This window comes from Musca autumnalis, unplaced genomic scaffold (assembly GCF_047663935.1).
Source record: "Musca autumnalis isolate F117 unplaced genomic scaffold, ASM4766393v1 scaffold_4, whole genome shotgun sequence".
In the NCBI taxonomy this organism is placed as follows: domain Eukaryota; kingdom Metazoa; phylum Arthropoda; class Insecta; order Diptera; family Muscidae; genus Musca; species Musca autumnalis.
Genome location: NW_027411977.1, coordinates 242,692,244 through 242,712,828, shown reverse-complemented (window position 1 = coordinate 242,712,828; position 20,585 = coordinate 242,692,244). Strand labels below are relative to the sequence as shown.

Below are 20,585 nucleotides of genomic sequence, written 5' to 3'. Positions count from 1 at the left end.
GAATTGTGGTTTCATGCAAGCTGTGAAAAAGTGCCAAAAACATTGTTTGATATGTTGCACAAATACAAAAACGTCAACTATACTTGTGCCAAATGCTTGCAAAATCCGCCTGACAATTCTGATGATTCCTTGAAGACAGAAATGCGTAAACAATTTGCATCTATGAAAGATTCCTTCCAATCTCTTTCTACTGAAATGAAAAATGAAATTGCGGAAGTGCGGACGGATCTGTCGAAAGGGCTACAAGAAATCAAGGAGGACGTTACAAAATGCAAAGAACTTGTTGCTTCGCATGATGTTGCTAATAAAAATCGGTTTATTGAACTTGAACTGCAGAACCATATGTTACACCATAGATTGAATAGAGCTGACATTATAGTAACTGGGCTACCTCAAGATCTGAATAATTTAGATGATATGATTGTTAATATATGTGCCTTTTTAAACGTTGGCATCGCACCTGAACACATCAACAAAGTCATGTACATAAAAAGGCGTAGATCCATACTGATTAAATTCAACTTTGTAGAGAAGCGTGATCAAGTTATGAATGCCTACTACAAGTCTAAATCACTCAAAGTGGCTGACGTTATTGGAGGATCGGCAGAAACTCGGGTATATTTAAACGACAATCTGTCATACCTGGCCAGTAAACTGCTGAATATTTGCTTGAAGCTTAAGAAAGACAACAAAGTTACAGCTTTCCGTATCATAAATCGTGAAATTCTTAAAGCGCAAATAACCCTCCCCAACCAAGAATCCAAGGAGTTGAATCTACATCAATGTATCGACTTTTTCAAAACCAATTCCATTTCTTTTTGATACTATAATGTCTTGATTTCACTCTCTTATGTTTTTTTACCAATATTGTATCTCATATTTCCAATTAAGTGGCTGTACCACTGTAAATGCATTAATTGTTTCATATTGAAATCGCTTGTTTTGAATTTTTCAACATGATATGTATAGTTCATTTAAATTCGACCCCCCAAACATATGAATATTGTATAAAAATTGATGACTCATAACCTAAATCTTGGTCCTGTAGGCACTGATAATCAAATAATAAAAAGATTAACATCGACTTTTTCCAGAAATCTGAATATTGGCCATGTAAATGCCCAAAGTCTATGTCCGTCTAACTCTAACATGAAATTGGAAGAATTTAAAAACACTTTTAATGATTCCGGCCTAGACATAATTGGAATTTCTGAAACATGGTTTAAACCACACATGTTCTCTAGTTCTCTATCAACTCCCAATTATAATCTGGTTAGAAATGATCGTCCTTCTCGTAGAGGTGGCGGTGTCTGTTTATACATTGCAAAGCATTTAAAGTATAAGGTGGTTTTCAGGGGAACTCGGTATGGTACTTGCGAATCGTTATTTATTGAGATATTTGGAAATAATACTTCGTTCATTGTAGGTGTTGTGTATCTACCAACTGGTGCAATTGATGTTTTCGAAGATCTACATATGGACATATTTGATCGTTACTCTAATATTGTTGTCATGGGTGACTTCAATTACAACCTATTTGAACTGGCCAAGTCATATAATTTTCGTACTGTTACTGATAGATGTGGTCTTCACTGTTTGCATAATTCTCTCCCAACTCATTTATGCCTTCGTACGGGAAACAGCTCATTACTTGATTATTTTTTAATCTCTGAACCGTCTTTTAGTGCTCACCATTGTCAATTGCAATATCCGTTCTTTTCCTCTTATCACAGCTTCATATTCTTGTCTGTTGAATTTTCATACCAGTCGAGACAAAATTGGATAGAGTTTAAAGACTACAATAGATTTAGAATTGAAAACTTTATACATCTCATTGAAGAAACTGAGTTGCTTTCTATATTTGATACCAACGATGTTGATCACCAGTTATCTATAGTAAATCACGTCATTAACTTACTCCACACACAAGTTCCTTTAATTAGATGTAATCGTGTTTCTAATGATCATGCTTGGATTAACTCTCCGGAAATAATTCAAGCCAGGAGGCTAAGAGATAGAAGTTACAGTACTTATCTTCGCAATTCTACTGAAGAAAACTGGAAGAATTATACCCGCTTAAGAAATAAGACAAAGTCAAGAATAAGAAAAGCCAGGTTTAAATACGGAAGTGGACTTTTCTCCAATGTGAGTGGTTCCCAGATGTGGTCTAAATTACGGCAGTTGGGCTGTACCAGCAAAGAAAATTCCGCTTGTGAAGAAACTGATGTTGAAAATATTGCAATTGATTTCCTGGACAACATGCGGCCTGCTGACGATATTTCCTTCAATTTTGATGAAGTTGTGGATCGTTCTGACTCTTTTTCATTTCGCTCTGTATCAGAGTGTGAGGTATCTATTGCTCTGAATTCTATAAAATCAAATGCTTTAGGCTGTGACTTGGTTCCTATAAAATTCATTAAACTGATTTTTCCATTTGTCTCTTCTGTTTTGCTACATTTGATCAACACGATTCTTACTACTTCTAAATTTCCTTCTGCTTGGAAGTTGGCTCGGGTGGTACCAATTCCTAAGGATGATCGTGATTCTGCTAATACATTTAGACCAATTTCGGTACTACCGTCCATGTCCAAGATTGTAGAGAAAATTATGAAAGACCAAATACTAGAGCATTACCAACGCCACTCATTTTTCAGTCCGTTTCAGTTTGCTTTTCGCAAACATCATAACACTACCTCGGCTGTACTTGCTATTACAGATTCTGTCAGGCAGCAGTTAGATGTGCATCATAGCTGTACGCTGGTTTCTCTAGATCTTACAAAGGCATTCGATCGCATTAGCCATGTTATTTTGTTAAAAAAAATTCGTGATCATTTCAACTTCTCAAAAACTGCATGTAAATTGATTTATTCCTACCTCTTAGATAGAAGACAATATGTCTCAATAAAAGGTGTAAACTCGAGTGTGGGTTTTGTGACTTCCGGTGTTCCGCAGGGATCTATTTTGGGACCTATTCTGTTTCTTTCCTACATAAATGATGTTGTTTCTGCTATGAATAGCCCCGTTTGTCAGCCCTACGTTTTTGCGGATGATATATATTTATTATTCAAATCATATTCTTCTGTGGAGTCTATAAATGCCCACCTCCTATTCGTCTCTGACCAATTCTCACTAAGCAAGTTAGAAATAAATCCGGTAAAAACTAAAGCAATGTATTTTCATCCTCGAAATAGTACCTCATACCCTAACATAATGGTCTGTGGACAGTCTATTGAGTTTGTTGATTCTCTAAAATGTCTCGGTATATTGGTTGATGTTGATCTAAATTTCAATGACCACATAAATGGAATTTCGAAAAAGATTTGTCTTATTTTGAGAAGACTTTACAATTTAAAAGCTTATACCCCAAGGAACATAAGAAGACATCTAGCTTTTTCTTTATTGATGCCCTTAATCAATTACGGTCTTGAAATTTATACTGGGACTTGGTCCTATAACATAGACTTAGTTGAGAAAATAGTGCGTAAGATTGTCCGGTATGTTTTTCAACTGAGAGTACATGACCATGTTCGAGTAATTGAGCTAACTTCTGATTTACTTGGATTAAGTTGTCGTGATTACATAGATCTACGTACAGTCTTACATTTCTATAAAATTATGAAATCACAACAACCTGAAATTTTAGTGAGTGAGTTCGCTTTTATACATTCTACTCGTAATGTGCAAATTGACGTTCCCATATCTCATTCTTCTGCCCTTGATCATTCATTTCTAGTGCGTGTTTATCGAGTCTGGAATTATCTACCTAACTCGCTTAAAATGTTTTGCTACACTGACCATACTTTTAAAAAGAAATTAAAAGCGTTCTTAAATGGTGTTCCTATTTAATTTGAATTTCTTGCTTCCAATTCAATTTTTATATATTGCCGCAGCAGGACTCTTTATTACTTTTTTCTTATTTTTTCCAATATTCATTTGGCCGGGGGGCCGTATATCAACATTATTGAATTAATTTTTTTAAATGGCCTTCTGCCATGGAATCTAAATTTTAATTGTAATCTCACAATACATGTATAATTGGCCTTGTAGGCTTTCTTTGTATTGATAGCGAATAAATAAATAAAAAAAAAAAAAAAAAAATAAAAAAAAAAAATGTCAATGATTTTCTTGAAATTATGCAAAAGTAGTTCACAGAAATGAAAAGGAGAATAAACAACTGCTTTTATTTCATAAAAATGTAAAAAAAAAATACATTTTATTCAAAGACATAAATACAACTAAGACTAGACAAAATGCATGCAACAAAAAAAATGTTTACGAAACTTTGTATAGAAACATTACCCTTAACAGGTTGCAGTTAATTCAAAATCGCAACCAAGGAGGAACATTTGATGTAATGGTATCAGAAACGAAATTTATGAATTCAAGGATCTATTCAAGAATAATTCTATGTCAATTGGATCGGTAAATTCTGTTAAATACGTAAAAATGTAAAAAAGAAAAAAATGTTATATCACCATATCGTGATATAACATTATGTTAAATTCAAAAGCCATTCACTGAAGAATGATAGCAAACAAAATGTCTTATCTTGTTGTATTTATGTCTTTGTTTTATTTTACCGAACAATGTGTACTGTGACTTCGGACTTACTTTCTTACACACACATACCCGAAAAGCAGCGAAATTTCTATTTATTTCAATGGATTTCAGGTTATGGGTTTTTATTCCGATAATATCGATAGGAAAAACTATCTATCGATATCGAATTTTTAAATAATAATCGATATTATCGATTGTGCCATCGATTTTTTGCCAGCTCTATTGTGGAAAGGGGATTTCACAGGGTGATATATGCTGGAAAATGTTTGTTGTAGACCTGGCAAACTACCGATGTTCCCAACATTAGATATTTTCGATAGCTATCGATATTATCGTTACTTTGTCATTACTATTTATCTGGAAATTAAAATGTCGGAAATCTTTGATTTGTTGATTTTTTGCCCAGAAATATAAAGGAGAAAAACAATTTCTTTTAGGGGTCGATTATGGATAGCAGCTCAACAGTAGTTGCGTTGCCAGAAGAGAAAATCGTGCAATTGAAATGAGTAAAAACACGGAAATTTGTGTAAAATTCAATCAATAAAATTCAATCAATATGAGTGTTTTGAACCTTCAGTTATTAATTTAATTGTAAAAAAGTAAAATTTTAATGCGGAAATAGAAAATTCTTTTACTAAATTTGCTGTGAGCAACGCAACTGGAGTTGGGTTGCTGCCAATAATCGACCCCTTATTTGACACAAAGATACCATTTACTTTTCCCAAAAATGTGTACGTGTGACCACGGACCTACCTTCTTACATCCATATTTTTGGTTTGTTCCAGTACTGCAAGAATCTACTAATTTTTACTATTTTTTCCGATAACATAAAGGAAAAAATGTTATCGTAGTAAAAAATAGTAGCTTATTGCAGGTTCTGGAACAGAGCCTTTATTTTTGCTTTATTCTATTCATGATAAGCTAAAGTGCAGTACACATTGTCAGTTTTGAATGTCGATATTTCGCAATTATCGATAACTGTCAAACCGTCCAGCAACCACAAAACATTTTGTGGTTGCATGATGAATGACAAAAATGACGGCCACACTAGCAAGCAACAACAAAGCTGTCATTCAAAACTGACAATGTGTACGCAGCTTAAGAAATATTATTAGATATAAGTAACTGAGAGTAGTTATTGTATAGCTGTTTTCGGAACCGCTCATGGCCCTATGGGCTAGGTTACTGTGTTTGTCAAATAAAAATTAAATTATTAACGCGAAGGTCATTTTATATCAACCCTGCTCAGAACGGTGAAAATTTTCCCCATCAATTCTCTTTCAGTTTTTGTTGAAGCACAAATATATAAGTAATTTTTTTAATTGTTTAACCTTTCCCAGCAAAAAAGTCCTCCCAAAATCATGGGTTTGTGAGGGATTTTTGGCAGCCGTAACTACTCGCAAACCCCCTTTCTTCCCCATTATTTTTACAAGGGCATGTCGCACTCAGTTTGTAGTTATTTTATGATCACTAGAATAACTAGTCATTCTGTGGCCACTAGAAGTTGAAAAAAATTCTATGTTTAGAACAGTTGATGTGGAGATTTTTTTTTTTAATTTCATCACACTTCTTACTTTTATTTTACTTTATTTTATTTCGCTCGCTGTGCGAGTTGAACACACGATCCCTCTGATTTCTAGCCAAAGACACTACATACTATGCCACGCACACGAACATTAAGGGTTGCTTAAGAACTTAAATATGCAGTGCACATGTGCACCACGAACTGTCATTTTTTAATTAAAAAAAAAAAAACTCGCATGCCGACAGTGAGCGTTGAACACACAACTCTAGGATTTACATATAGTCGGACACACACTCACTCATTACTTAGCGAGGAGCAAAGTAAGTAGGTTTGCCTTGTAATTTTTTTAAGAAGTATTTCATTACTTTTCAGATTACTTGTAATGGGAAAAGAAGCTTGTTTACATTACTTTGTAATGGGTTACGTAATGACTAATGGATCCGAATTTTTTCTGGGTTAAATCGTTTATTGAGAACAATAACTCCATATTTATATTTGGCAATTTTCTTTGCGGCAATTGTCAGTTTGATGGGGAGAGAGGTGAGGCATATGGCAACCTTTTGCCTCTCAACACCCTCCCTCACCTACAAACTGAAAATTGGGAAATAAGCCGCAATAGTTGCTCTGTTCCAGAACCCGATAACAATTTTTCCTCTATGTTATCGAAAAAATAGTAAAAATTAGTAGATTCTTGCAGTTCTGGAACAGACCAAGTATTTGTAATAAAGCATTGAAAAATGGAGTTGTCATCCAAGCCTAAATATAGGAAAAAGTTTCTTTTTTTAGTTATTTTTATCTACATCTATAGACAAAGGATGTTTATTTCTTATATGTCTCCGTAGATTACTATAGTCTGTATAACATCTACCACATATATCACAATTATGGTTAGCAGGTATTTGAGTGGAATGAGCTCCTGGATGCAACATGGAAGAATGCCTATTAAGGCCTACCTGTGTGGTAAATCTTTGATGACATATTTCGCAGATATACTCTGTATCCATAGACGAAGGATGTTTGTTTCTTATATGTGCCCGGAGAAATTTATGGTCTGTATAAGAACAATCACATATTCCACATTCATATTTAATACGTGTTTCAGCTTCTGGATGCATCATGTAAGTATGCATATCAAGGCCTTTTTGTGTGGTAACTCGTTTATGACATATTTCACAGATATACTCTGCAGGCACAGGATGTTTTTTTCTCATATGACTATCTAAACTCTTTTTTTCTATATAAGAACTACTGCATAGTTCACAATTATATTTAGTTGGTATTTGCGTGGAATGAGCTTCTGGATGCATTCGACGCAAATGCTTATCAAAACCTCTTGGTGTGGTAAATCTTTGATTGCAAATTTCGCAGATGTACTCGGCATTTATAGACAAAGGGTGTTTATTAATCATATGTCTCCGTAGACTGGAAACTTCTGTAAAAGAAGTATCACATAGTTCACAATTATGTTTTGTTGGTATTTGAGTGGAATGAACTCTTTTATGCATCCGGGCGGAATGCCTATCACGACTTGTTTGTGTGGTAAAGCTTTGATTACAAATTTCACAGATATATCTCATATGTCTCTCTTCATTATCACTGGCGTTAGCGTTAGTATCACCACCATTGATCTCATGGCCTTTACTATCATCCTCATATGCGTGCACATCAACTATTTCTAGTTTGGGTAAGGATAACTGTTGGGTTGTTGTACTAGTTAGATGATGTTGTGTAACATGTTGATGTAGTGCTACATCATGGGTAATAACTTCCATATGATCATCAGATTTCCATGTGAGTGATGATGCTGAGAAGTTGCAAGGTGAATCCTCCGGTAAAAATTCGACCTCTTTGCTAGGTGCATCTTCCCGTAAAAATTCGTCCATTTCATCCACACCCTCTTCTTTGATTATATCAATAGTCGGTTTAGCGACATTTTGTGGTAAAAATTCCTCCATTTTATCCAAGTCGAGTTCGCCTTCTTTGATATCATTTTCAACTTTTGTTGTATTGTTTCTTAGGGTATTTGTATCATTGTTAGAGTCGTCCTGTTTATAATCACTGTCAAAGGGTTCGGTTTTAATGGAAAGCTTTTTCGACATCTTTAAATTTTACTTCAATTTATTTTAGGGCTGTAAAAAGAAACAAAATTTACGTATGTAATTATTTTTAAGTTTTTGCAACATCATTTATTTAATTTTTATATTACACGGCGTTTATATTATAGACTTTTGCAGGGTTAACCTTCTTTATGAGGATTTATTTGAAATATAAGCAATGGAATTGACATTTAAAACCCAGTCGGTTTGTTAAATCCGGTTATATATAAACGGGGTATTAGTTTCGTAATTTCTTTTTAACCCAATGATTATAGCCCGTTTCCACGGTACGTCGTTCGTTCTCTATTCGTTGTTCGACCCTCAAATAAGAATAAATTACTTGATTCCCCATACAAAATTCTATGAACGAACGACGATTTTTCTACGTTGTTCAATTTAAATTACTCTCAGAACGACGATAAAATATGTCCCATCCCTAACAAATGAGAGAATTTATCGAAAAAATTAATTATGACATGTCTAAATTCAAAATTGAAAAATTTGTTGAAAACACAAAAATTTTTAGATAAAAGGAAAAAGATGAATGGAAATTAATGAACTAAACATTTCATATAGATGCAGAAGGCATATGGTTGTGTTTCCTTCTTAATTCCACACACATTCCTTGTCCATTAGTTCAAAATCGCGTAAAAAATCTGAAACGAAAAGGAAAAAAATAACTGAAAGTCTGTATACACAAACATTGTTTTGACATGTCTCTCTCTCTATAATTTTGAAAATAGAAACATATAAAAATATATTGAAAATACAAAATTATTTACAATTTATGGAAAAAATGAATGAAATGAGTGTAGTTAAATATAGGAGATACATTTGAACGAAAGTCTATTGCTTTTCCTATTCATTTAAGGTATATTTTATGTGTTTTCGGTTCAAATTTTCGTTAAAAAAAGGAATCAAAAATGAAGGAAATTTTGTTTATGTTTTTGTTAATTACGAATGGTGTCGTGGAAACGGGTTAATTCGTGTACGTCGTTCGACAGGCGAACAACGTAATTGAAACGCTCGTGTGAACATGACATTACACATGCAAGTAACTTGCAGACAGTTGTGTATACATATTATAGTCGAAACTTCATTTTTTTCGAACTGAAACTTGCATGTGTAAACGGGGGGTAAGACAATTTGAAGCAATATTTTATTTTCACAGTCAAAATCGTCCAAGTACAATATGGCAACCCTAAGCGAAGGCGCCAGATTCCTTTAGTATTTAAATATCATCTGTTATTTATTAATACAAAGTTATACTTTTCCACCCACATACATATTTGCATGTATGTTTTATTCTATTGAATGAATTCTCTTTTCAAACGTAATGACAAACACAATCGCAGTTTCCAATGTGAAACACTGTGAGACCAAATGAAATGAGACACACTCTCTCATTACCATCCACGGCTTAAATCTAGTTTAGTAAAAACTCTCCGATTTTTTCGAAATTTTTTCCATAGGTAGATATTTTTACGCTGATTACGGGAATGTAAAATTTTCTTGGGGGACGGACCCGGTTACCCGGTTATTCGACCCGAAAGTCCGGGTACCCGGTACCCGATAGACCCGGTTCTACTGAACCGAAAAGCTTATGAAACTACCTATCCAACAATCCCTTTCAATAAAAAAGAAACGAACCTTTTTCTTTGGCGAAATGAGGATGTAACGTCGATTTTATGAGGAATTTTTTATTTAATTTCTCTTTGCTTTTTGCTTTAATTTCTGCAAACGGGATCAGTTGTTATCTCAAAGGAATATTTTGAAGCTCGCGAATGAGGTCCCATCAAGACTAGATTCGCTTGAAAACCAGGAAATCATCATTGTGACAGCTTTCATCCCTTTCATTTACAAAATGACTTTCCACGATGAAATTCGCGCTTTAGTTACTTGGTGGTTGCCTACGCGCTTCCCCTTGTTGCATTATATCCGCGATTTTGCCCTAGAAAAGCAAAATATCAAAATTTAAAGAAATTTCAAAAATTACGTCCGTTTTGTGTGTAAAGAAATTGAAAAATGTTCGAGTTTTCAAATGACAAAAAAGTCTGTTTTATTTTGAATTTTGCCGTTTCAATTAATTTCGTAGTCGGTTGTTAAAAATTAGACGGCGGTAAAAGTGTGTGCATTTTGGCGTCGATTTTTTGTAATTTTATTTTTCGTATTTTTCTTATTTTAAACATTTTTTCCCTTATTTTCATGAAATGTTTGAAGAGAAATTTCCAAATCTGCAGTGGTAAGCGCGGATATAAATGAGATTTTATCCTCTTACACATAAACGCAAACATTTTTCTTGAAATATTTTACCGTGTGACATTTAACCATTGTTTTGTCAAGCATACGTGATATCATTTCAATGTGAATTTCATTTCTGTTGGTAAAATAATGAAGGCCTTTAATCAGAAAAGTCGAAAGGTCTTGTTGAAATTATTTGATTTAATTTTAGTGATGTGATTTAGTCTATTTTATAAGAAATAAGAATCTCGCATTAATATATTTTTGTTGTTTTTATTTTGGTTTGAAACAGTTCAATGCAAGTAGCTAGATACAGAAAGAGCTGCTAATAATTCCAAAAGTTCATTTCGCGAAATCATTCGTGTGAACTATTTCGGTCCGGAAAGACACCCAAACATTTTCGAGTTCTCCGAAATGAAAAAGATCTAATTTTCACAATTTTCAAGAAAGTCATTATTTTAGTTTAATCCGAAAAAAATCATCCTCTTAAAGCTATAGAGAACCGTGAAAACAAGGAGGAAGCATTTACACAAAGCCAACAAACTACAGCGTAAAATCAATCCTTCGTCGTAATTTGCAAACTGCAAGTCGATAGGAAATTAAAGGATGGAGGCTGTAAGGCTTCATATGCTATGGTTTCCAAGCAAGTCAAGTCCTGAAGGAACATCATTTGCTGGCTTGAAAAGGGTAATTATGGAAAATCACCTGATACCATTGCAAAAACACTTTGTGAAAAAGAAAAACTCAAATTGCATTAAAGTGGGCAAGGGGGGTCATTCGTAGGCTAAAGGAAAATCTGAGTCATCGAGTTAACGATGATTGTTTATGTCGTCTCTTTATTGCAATTAGGCCGACTAACAGTCTTTGTTAATGTTAATTTTTCATCATTGTTATTGCAATTGTTGTTTTTTATTTATCATTTTTAGTATATTGCCGAATTTTATCAAGAAAATCCCGATAATTATTCCAAAGAGTTGTATGCTTTGGAGACCCTACGAAATCAAGCCTTGAATACACCTAAAGACAACTGTGCTATATTGAAAAGATATTTTTGCCAATTAGAATCACTGCTCAATCGTTTTCCTAAGCTTCGCGACAAAAAGGTCATATTCCAATTTACTTGGAAAGATTTGTACAGCAGCAAAGTCCATGAATACAATGATATAGGCTATGAACAGGCTGCCGTGCTATTTAACATTGCCACAGCTCACACTCAGGCAGGGGCCTCGGTGGATCGTACCGATGTGGAGGGCATGAAATTGGCTTGCACTCATTTTCAATGTGCCGCATGGGCCTTTGGAGAGATACGCGAACGTTATATCAATATGGATGAGTTTGGTGACTGCTTTACCACTGAATTGTTGGTTTTCATGCAGCAAGTATCCTTGGCTCAGGCTCAAGAGTGTATATTGGAAAAATCATTGATTGATAATCGTAAACCGAATATTGTTGCCAAAGTTACGGCCCAAATTGTTGTGTACTATGGAGCGGCATTGGCAGCTTTGCTGACGGGTGGAGATGACGGGCCAGTGGCATCGGTGGTGGATTCGAATGTCTATAAGCAGTGGAAGAAATATGTGCGTTTTAAAATCTCCTACTTGAATTGTATTTTGTATCTCTATCAGGGTCAGCATGCCGAGGAGCAAAGGAAAATGGGTGAAAGATTGACTTTGTTTGAGGTAAAAACTAATCAATTCACATTTCTTCTTTTATTTAATTGGATTTTTTATTTTCCAGGCTGCTTGGGAAAAACTTGAGGAGGCCCGCAAGGAATCCAAAGGCCTGCCGGATCAAAAAGAAATCACTGAATCTTTGATATTCACGGCGGATGTTGTGGAGGGCAAACGCAAAAATGCCAAAAATGAAAATGAATTCATTTACCATGAACCTGTACCCGAATTGACCACCATTAGTGCTGTTCAAGGTGCCAATTTGGTCAATGGCATCAGTTTTTCTGTCACCGATCCTGAGGTAGCTGGTGAAGATATTTTCGCCAGGCTAGTACCAATGAAAGCCCACGAGGCCAGCTCTCTTTATAGTGAAGAAAAGGCCAAGCTTTTGCGTAAATATGGTGCAAAAATAGAAGAAAGAGATAATGAGCTAGCCAGCTTCATGAGCTCCCTGACCTTAGACAATTTAAACATCAATGAGGAGAAGGCCAATAAAATTCCCCAAGGCATTGTTGATCGTTGTGCTGCCTTAAATGCCAATACATCTGCCATACCAGAATTGGTTGCCTCCATGTCACGTCTGGCAGAAATTTGTACAGATGTTGAGGCCAATTTGAAGGAGATATCACAAATTCTAGCCCAAGAGGACAAAGAAGAAAAGGAATTTCAACAAATAACAGGCGTCCAAAGGACACCCAATGCCCATATCACCGAATTGTCGAGAGAATTTCAAAAATATAATGAAGCCCATAACAGGGCTGGAGAGTCGAATGACACACTACGCAAAGCCATGGAGCTGCATATAAATAATTTGAAAATATTGGCAAAACCTCTGCATGAAATTCAACAATCTGTACCAAAATTAAGTTCCGAACTTAATACAGCTGAGGTGTTCAAAGATGTAAAGCTGATTGTCAATAAAGTCAATGAAATGAAGGCTCAAAGATCTCAGTTCCATGCCGATTTACGTATTGCCGTAAACGATGATGATATTACCACGAAAATTATTGCTCACGATTCGGAGGAAGAGCTGCATGGTCTATTTGAACGGGAATTGGCAAAACATGAACGTTTGACCCAGCTAATTGATCAAAATCTCTTGGCCCAGGATAATATTCTAAAGGCATTGACGGAGTCATATGCCAAGGCAGCACCAGTTTTAAAAACCCTAGCCGATGTTAAACATAAACGTGAGAGTTTCTTTGCCTCATTGGCAGCTTCTTATGATGTCTATGAAGATCTGTTGGCCAAATCAGCTAAAGGTTTGGAATTCTATAATAAGTTGTCGGGTAAGTAAAACAACAATTTCGGAGTTTAAAATGGAGTATAATTTTCTCTTCTTATTGTTATCTTTAGCCAACGTCCAAAAGCTATTGTCACGTTGCAAATCTGCCAGGGATGTGCAATCTGAGGAACGTCAACAACGTTTGAAGAGTGTGGCCAATAAACCCAACTCATCCCCCTTACCCCCTGCGGATACCAGCTATGCATCACCTCCCGTATCTCAGACTCCCAAATTACGTGACTATTTGAAGGCCAAAAATGCTGCCAAGGAAAAGAATATGGCTTTGGGTAACACACCGGCAGCCTATAATGCCAATGCTGCCCAATATGTACCACCAATACGACCAAATCCTTTGGGCTCCGAAAATCCCACACAAGCTGTTTGTTCGGGCGGCACCTATTACCCAAATACAGCTGCAGGAAATACCGTACCACCTACTGTGGGACCTAATGAGCCCCCACCACCTTACAGTTTGCAGCAACAACAATATTATGATCCCAATGGGGCGGGTTACACCAATCCCATGTATTACCAGTATCAACAGAATGTGGCACCACCCGCCTATAAGCCACAAGCTTCACCCAATTCACAGTTTACAAATTTAAATGTAAATATGGCAAATCTAACATTGCAACAACAGACAGCAGGGACCGGCAATAGTCCCAAAATTCCCTACAACCAAAGCCCTTACAATGCTGCTGCAGGAAATGCCAATATTTATAGCAATCAAACTCAAGTGAATAATGCCATTCCATCAACAAATCTGCAACAGAATAACTACAATGCCTCGCTTTCAATGAATAACCCACAAATGATGGGAATGTATGGCAGCATGAATAACCAACAGCCACTGCAACAACAACAACAACAGCAGCAGTATATTCCAGGAAGCACAGTTTACAATACATCAACGGCAACAATGTCCCAACAAATGCCTGTGGCTTATACTCAGGCTTACTCGTCTACACCAGGATCGGTAACCGGACCCAACTCCACACAAATGTATAGCCAACCTGTTGTCACCACAGCCTCCACCAGTACAACGGCTCCACAGCAGTATTTGTATGGCTCAACAGCTAACTTTCAGCAAAATCCTAACCTACCCAGTAGCAATTATAATAATTCCCCCGCCCAAAACAACAATAACCACACTAATGTACCTCCCAGTCAACCATTGTATGTGGCCACCAATCAAATTGTAGCACCACCTCCAACAATGCAAGCACCATATGTGGTAATAAATAATCAACAGCAACAACAACAGCTTCAAGGAAATCAACAGTCATTGCAGCAATATCCACAAGGAGGCCAAGTAACAAATCCTCCAACAAATCAAGGCATAACCGGACAAGCTCTAAATCCAGCAATAAATTTGAACAACCAAAATATTATTTCCCCTTCAAATAATAATCTTTCAAATCAGCAGCAGATGGTGAAAGAACAACAACAACAACAACCTGTAGGTCCAACAAATCTAACAGCAAACAATTTTACAAATATGCCAGGCAATTTACCAAACCAAGTTGCAACAAATATAACTGGAATGCCGGGACAAGTACCAGGTTTACAAGGCCAAAGCGCCTATAGCATTCCCGGAAATCCTTCAATACCATCCAGTGGAATATCTGCAGCACCGAATGTAACTCCTAATATTGTTACCACCACACAAGCTAATACTACCCCCACAACGGGGGGCGTTTTGCGAAAGACCTCTTCGTCCACTATGCATCCTGGGTACAGCTATAATCCACAAAGTGGTACATTTGACTATGGCAGTGGTTACCATCAGGCTGCAGCCAATAATCAAATTTTTTATGGTCAATATACCACAGGTGCCCAACCTATAAATTCCCAGGTGGGCACAACAGATTCACAGAGTTCGGGAAAAACTAATTTGTCCACTGGCTTTGATGTAAGTTTCCACATTTCTTTTTTATTACGACTTTTTTTAAAACATATTCCTTTTTTAGTCGCCCATTATATCTCACACAAAGACCGGTGCTGCTATAACTCCGGAGGTTAAACCCACAAATGAAAGTTACTATAATCCTCCGTATGGCTATCAAAAGAACAGTCTCAATCCATCAACACCTAATCCCCAAATACCAGTAACAAATTCGCCAATACAACCAGCAACAACAACTGCTGCTCAACCGGTAATAAACTATGCAATGCCGCAAACAAATTATTATCAATCCCAGCCTTCGGCAACATATATACAAAGTGGCATGGGTACCACGGCAAATACCCAAACTACCAAGAGTGTTAATACCTATGCCACAAGTAGCCAACATACACCAACAACACCCAAACATCAACCACAGACACAGCAGCAGCAGCCGCCACAACCTTTACAACCAACAAATGCAACACCAACATCTGCTAAACCACCACAACCGCCGGCGCCCAAGGCGGCTCCTGTTCCAAAAACATCAAATATTGACTTATTATCGGATATAGACTTTTCAGGAGTTATGGCTGTACCTCCACCCATATTACCTGAACCTGTTTTAAAACCTGTCGTCGTAAATAGTCCTCCAGCCAGCCAGGTGGCAGCAGAGACACCACCCACTAAAGCAACAACATCAACTGCTGCCGAAGAAGTCACTGCCTCAGAGGTTGTGGAGAAAACCAAACATGTTGAGGTAAGTGTGGTGGGTGAGATACGGAACAACAGAATATGGCCGGAATAGAATACCTTGGTAGGGATTTCTATAGAATAGAAGACATCGAAGAACTCGTTAGAGGTCTTCCGCAGAACGGAAGACAGCTTTAGGGGTATTCTATAGAAGGGACGACCTCCTTAGAGGTTCTCTAAAGATTCGAAGACCTTGTTAAGGGTCTTCTATAGAATCGCATACCTCTGTAAGGGAATTCTATAGGATCTAAGACCTCGTTAGGGACCTTCTATAGAATCGAATACCTCGGTAAGGGTATTCTATAGGATCTAAGACCTAGTTAGGGGGTTCTATAGTATCGAATACCTCGTTATGGGTCTTCTGTATAATCGAAGACCTCATTTTACATTTTTACAGATTCGAAGGCCTTGTTAAGGGTCTCCTATAGAAACGAAAGCGCCGATAGGTGTCTTCTATATGATCCAAGACTTAGGTAGGAGTCTTCAATTGAATAGAAGACTTCATTGGAGGTCTATAGAATAGAAGACTTGTTAGGGATCTTCTATAGAATAGAAGAGGAGGTCTTAGAGGTCTTCTATAGAATAGAAGATTTCGTTAGGGGTCTTATATAGAAAGGATGACCTCGTTAGTGGTCTTCTATAGAAAAGAAGGCCTTGTATGGGTCTTCTAAAGAATCGAAAACCTCATAAGGGGTCTTCTATGGAATGGAAGACCACGTTGGAGTCTTCTATTGAATAGAAGATCACGTTATGGTTCTTCTATAGAATCGAAAACCTCCAACAGAGTCGAAGACCTCGCTAAGAGTTTTTTCTGTGAAGTCGTAGACCTCGTAAGGGGTCTCCTATAGAATCGAAGGCTTCATTAGGGGTCTGCTATGGAATCGAAAGCCTCATTAGGGGTCTGCTATAGAATCGAAGGCCTCATTAGGGGTCTATAGAATATAGAACCTCGTTAAGAGTCTTCTGTAGAGTATATAGGATCAAAGACTTCGTTAGGGGTCTTTTATTAAGTCGAGGAACTGGTTAGAGTACTCCTATAGAATCGAAGGCCTTACTAGGGTCTCCTATAGAATCGAAGGCCTTATTAGGGTCTTCTATAGAATCGAAGGCCTTATTAGGGTCTTCTATAGAATAGAAGACTTCGTTAGGTGTCTTCTATAGAAAGGAAGACCACGTTAGGGGTACTCTGTAGAAACAAAAACCTCGTTAGGGGTCTTCTATAGAATAGAAAACCACGTTATGAGTCTTCTATTGAATAGAACATCACGTTATGGTTCTTCTATAGAATCGAAGACCTCGTTAGGGGTCTTCTATAGAATCTAAGACCTCGTTAGGGGTCATCTATAGAATCGAAGACCTCGTTAAAGATCTTCTGTAGAGTCTTTTATAAATGCAAGGAATTCGTTAAGGGTCTTCTATAGAATCGTAGACTTCGGACGGAGTCTTCTGTAGAATTGAAAACTTCGTTAGGGGCCTTCGACATAAACGAAGACGACTGGGACTTCTTTGGGTGTCTTCTATAGAATAGGTGACCATCATTATGGGTTCTATTGTATTTAACGTCTTCCTCGGGGTCATCTTATGAAAGTTATTACTTCTTATGTGTCTTCTATTGAAAGGAATATCCATATTGGGGTCTTCTAGAGAACAGAATTTTACCAAAATTGTACCCTATAGACCAGAAGAATTCCATTGGTGTCATACATAAAATAAAAGAGATATAATCCATAAAGGTTTCTCATAAGCCTCCGATGAATATAAGCCGATTAGGGGTCTTAATTTTAATTAATTAATTTTTTTTCAGGCCTATGTCAATTCCCTTAACACCACTCCCATGGATTTAACATCACCGGTTGATTCTCCAGCTGTTCGAAAAGCAAGTTTTGACAACCTTTCCGTTTGTTCCGATATAAGTTCTTTGGAAAATTTTGATTGGGATTCAACCTCAATGCGTAGCGTTGCCACTACCGATAAACACCTTCATGCTTCTGGCGGCGATAAACATTCCTTTAATTCTTCAACTAATACCACATTCCAAATGAAACCAATCGATCCATTTACCGACGATAAAGTTCTCAAATATTTCCACAAAGAAGTGGAACGTTTTGAAAAACTTGTGGAAACATTAAATGTTAAGATGTTAAATGGTCATACTGCCTTGTCAACCAAGTGGAAGGAGCTGCACGATCTATTGGCCAAAGATGCCAGCAGCCGGACTACCACCATAGCAAAATTGTTTCCCGAAAAGAATCGTTCATTGGATTGTTTACCCTATGATCATGCCAGGGTTAAATTGGACAAGGAGACAGATGATTATATTAATGCTGCCTACATAAAGGTAAGATGTGGTGTTGGAGGTAGCTTGAAAGGATTTGTATGAAAGGTGTTTTTTTTTTTCTTTTAGAATTTGGGTAGTGGTTGTCCAAATTTGATAATTGCCCAGACACCACAACAGAATACCATTAATGATTTTTGGTCCATGGTGTGGTCACAAAAGGCTCGCACCGTGTTGTGCTTGCATACACCAAATGAGGTAGGGAATGAGATACAAAAATGATAAGAATGCATACTAACTATTGTTTGTTCTTATAGATGTTGGATCCATTTTGGCCCCAAGTTGTGGATAAGGAGTCTCACTTTGATGATTTTACAGTGAAATGTGTAAAAGTCATCCAACTGTCACATTGTGTGGAATATCAATTGAATCTGAGCATGTTGGGATCCGATGTTATTATACAATTGGCCATACTGCAAATAAAACAATGGACCAAGAGGTAAGATTGAGAATGTGGCCTGTAATTTTTCTTAATAATTTATCGCTTTTGCAGTACACCGTCTATGGTTGTGGGTATTGCACGCAATGCCTCACAGGCCCATCAACAACGTTGCATGGATTTCAATGATTCCCAATCTCCCTTGATTATGAACTGCTTAACCGGCTCGGAAAGATCTGAATTAGTGGCTGTGGCCATATGTGCAATATTGGCCACCCAGAATAAGCGTCCAGTTCTAATAAGTATGGACAACAAGGCGACATTTAGTGGTGGTGTTATATAAAGAGAACATATTCTTCTTTCTTACAGATGTTGTTGATGTTTGGCATCGCATATGTCAACAACGCCAACAGGCCTTGCGGGATGTCGAAACATTGGAAGAATCATTGCAAATTGTTCTAAATCATGCCCATGATGTTTTAAACAAGAGTAAGTAGAAAATGAGATTAAAATAAAATTGGAAGCATTTAAATAATTTAATTCTAGGAGGCATCATGACATCATATCAAATGAAGATTGCACCGCAAGTTACCGCCCAAGAAAAACAAGCCACCAAGGATCCTCTCAACGATTTGGATGCTCTGTGGAAATTGAAATCATAATCAAATCATGACCGCAACCCAGCTAAAGAGTACAGACTTGAGCAAAAAAACAACTAAACTAAACAAAACAAAATTTTATATGTGTATTAACAATGAACAACAACAATTTTACTTTCGAACATAAACCCTTTTAAAGGTTCGTACGTGGAAAAAATGTTATCTTTTTTATGATGTTTCCGAAACATAAATGTAAACGACTATTATTATTCTTATTTAATTGGATTATTATTGGAATTCATAAACCAAACTTGTTAAACATATATTTAAAGCAAAAAAGTATTCAAAACACCCCTCTAGAATTTCATTATTGATCTTTAAAAAAGTATCATAATTATATTTATATCTCAAAAAGAAAAAGCTAAACAACCATGTTGCAACAAAATCTCTATATATATAATTATTCATATACAATTATACTTTATATATTTTAAATTTATTCAATTAACACATACCTACATACATATATGCATAAATAAAGATACCCCGAACACTTATATATTACAAATTGGACATGGCACCGTTTAGAAGCATATATTTGCATATATACATACATTTAAATCAATAAAAACATATTACAATTTGAAAATTAATTAACGAAAATGGAATTTTACTTACCAGTTCTGCCGTTTCAACTAAAAGGAGAAAGTGGGGAATCTCACGGAGTTTTTATTGGTAGACCAAATTTCCTGTTGACGAGTAGAGAAATTTGTATAAGAAACACCACGATTGATGACAAAATTTTCATTCCTTCGATTTCAGTCCAAAATTCGCTCAAAATCTGAACATTTACTTAATAAAAGACTCATGTTTTGAGAAGAAATATCGAAATATCGTTTAGTGGAGTTGAAATTATTTCATTATAAGATCCACTATGGGAGATGCGCAGTCAAGTGGCTCGGTATTGGAGACAAAATTTTTCTTATCAAAGAAAAAATTCTATGTTAAATGACCCACGATTTGGAGATGAAAATTCTTATTAAATGGTCCGGGAATTGAGGAAAAAATTTCCAACAAACGACGCGCAATTCGATGTTGAGAATTTCATTTAAATGTTCATGATTTGTAGAAGAAAATTCCCTTGAAATTACCCATTAAATAGTCCACGATTTGAGAAGAATATGTATTTGGTATTAAATTGTATGCATATCGATATGTGAATTGACCATTAAAACACCAGATCAATAGGTCCACGTT

The 20,585-nt window shown here is 36.3% G+C and overlaps 2 protein-coding genes and 1 long non-coding RNA gene across 3 annotated transcripts; 2 read left to right on the top strand and 1 right to left on the bottom strand.

Moving 5' to 3' along the window:
- Positions 1–1,312: 1,312 nt before the first annotated feature.
- On the top strand, positions 1,313–4,111 carry LOC141402190 (uncharacterized). The gene is made up of 2 exons (XR_012412555.1): positions 1,313–1,364; positions 1,427–4,111. It is a non-coding gene; the product is annotated as an uncharacterized lncRNA (long non-coding RNA).
- A 2,756-nt stretch (positions 4,112–6,867) lies between these two features.
- On the bottom strand, positions 6,868–10,214 carry LOC141403303 (uncharacterized). The gene is made up of 2 exons (XM_073985492.1): positions 9,832–10,214; positions 6,868–8,214 (listed from the first exon to the last, which is right to left on the bottom strand). Exon 2 carries the CDS (start codon positions 8,182–8,184, stop codon positions 6,868–6,870), a length of 1,317 nt encoding a protein of 438 aa, XP_073841593.1. The 5' UTR covers positions 8,185–8,214; positions 9,832–10,214.
- Positions 10,215–10,282: 68 nt separating this feature from the next.
- mop (tyrosine-protein phosphatase non-receptor type protein myopic) lies at positions 10,283–19,748 on the top strand. The gene is made up of 12 exons (XM_073983007.1): positions 10,283–10,423; positions 10,715–11,109; positions 11,349–12,101; positions 12,160–13,381; positions 13,449–15,289; positions 15,348–16,022; positions 17,820–18,353; positions 18,420–18,548; positions 18,608–18,789; positions 18,844–19,031; positions 19,099–19,218; positions 19,276–19,748. Exons 2-12 carry the CDS (start codon positions 11,029–11,031, stop codon positions 19,389–19,391), a joined length of 5,841 nt encoding a protein of 1,946 aa, XP_073839108.1. The 5' UTR covers positions 10,283–10,423; positions 10,715–11,028; the 3' UTR covers positions 19,392–19,748.
- The last annotated feature ends 837 nt before the right edge of the window (positions 19,749–20,585 follow it).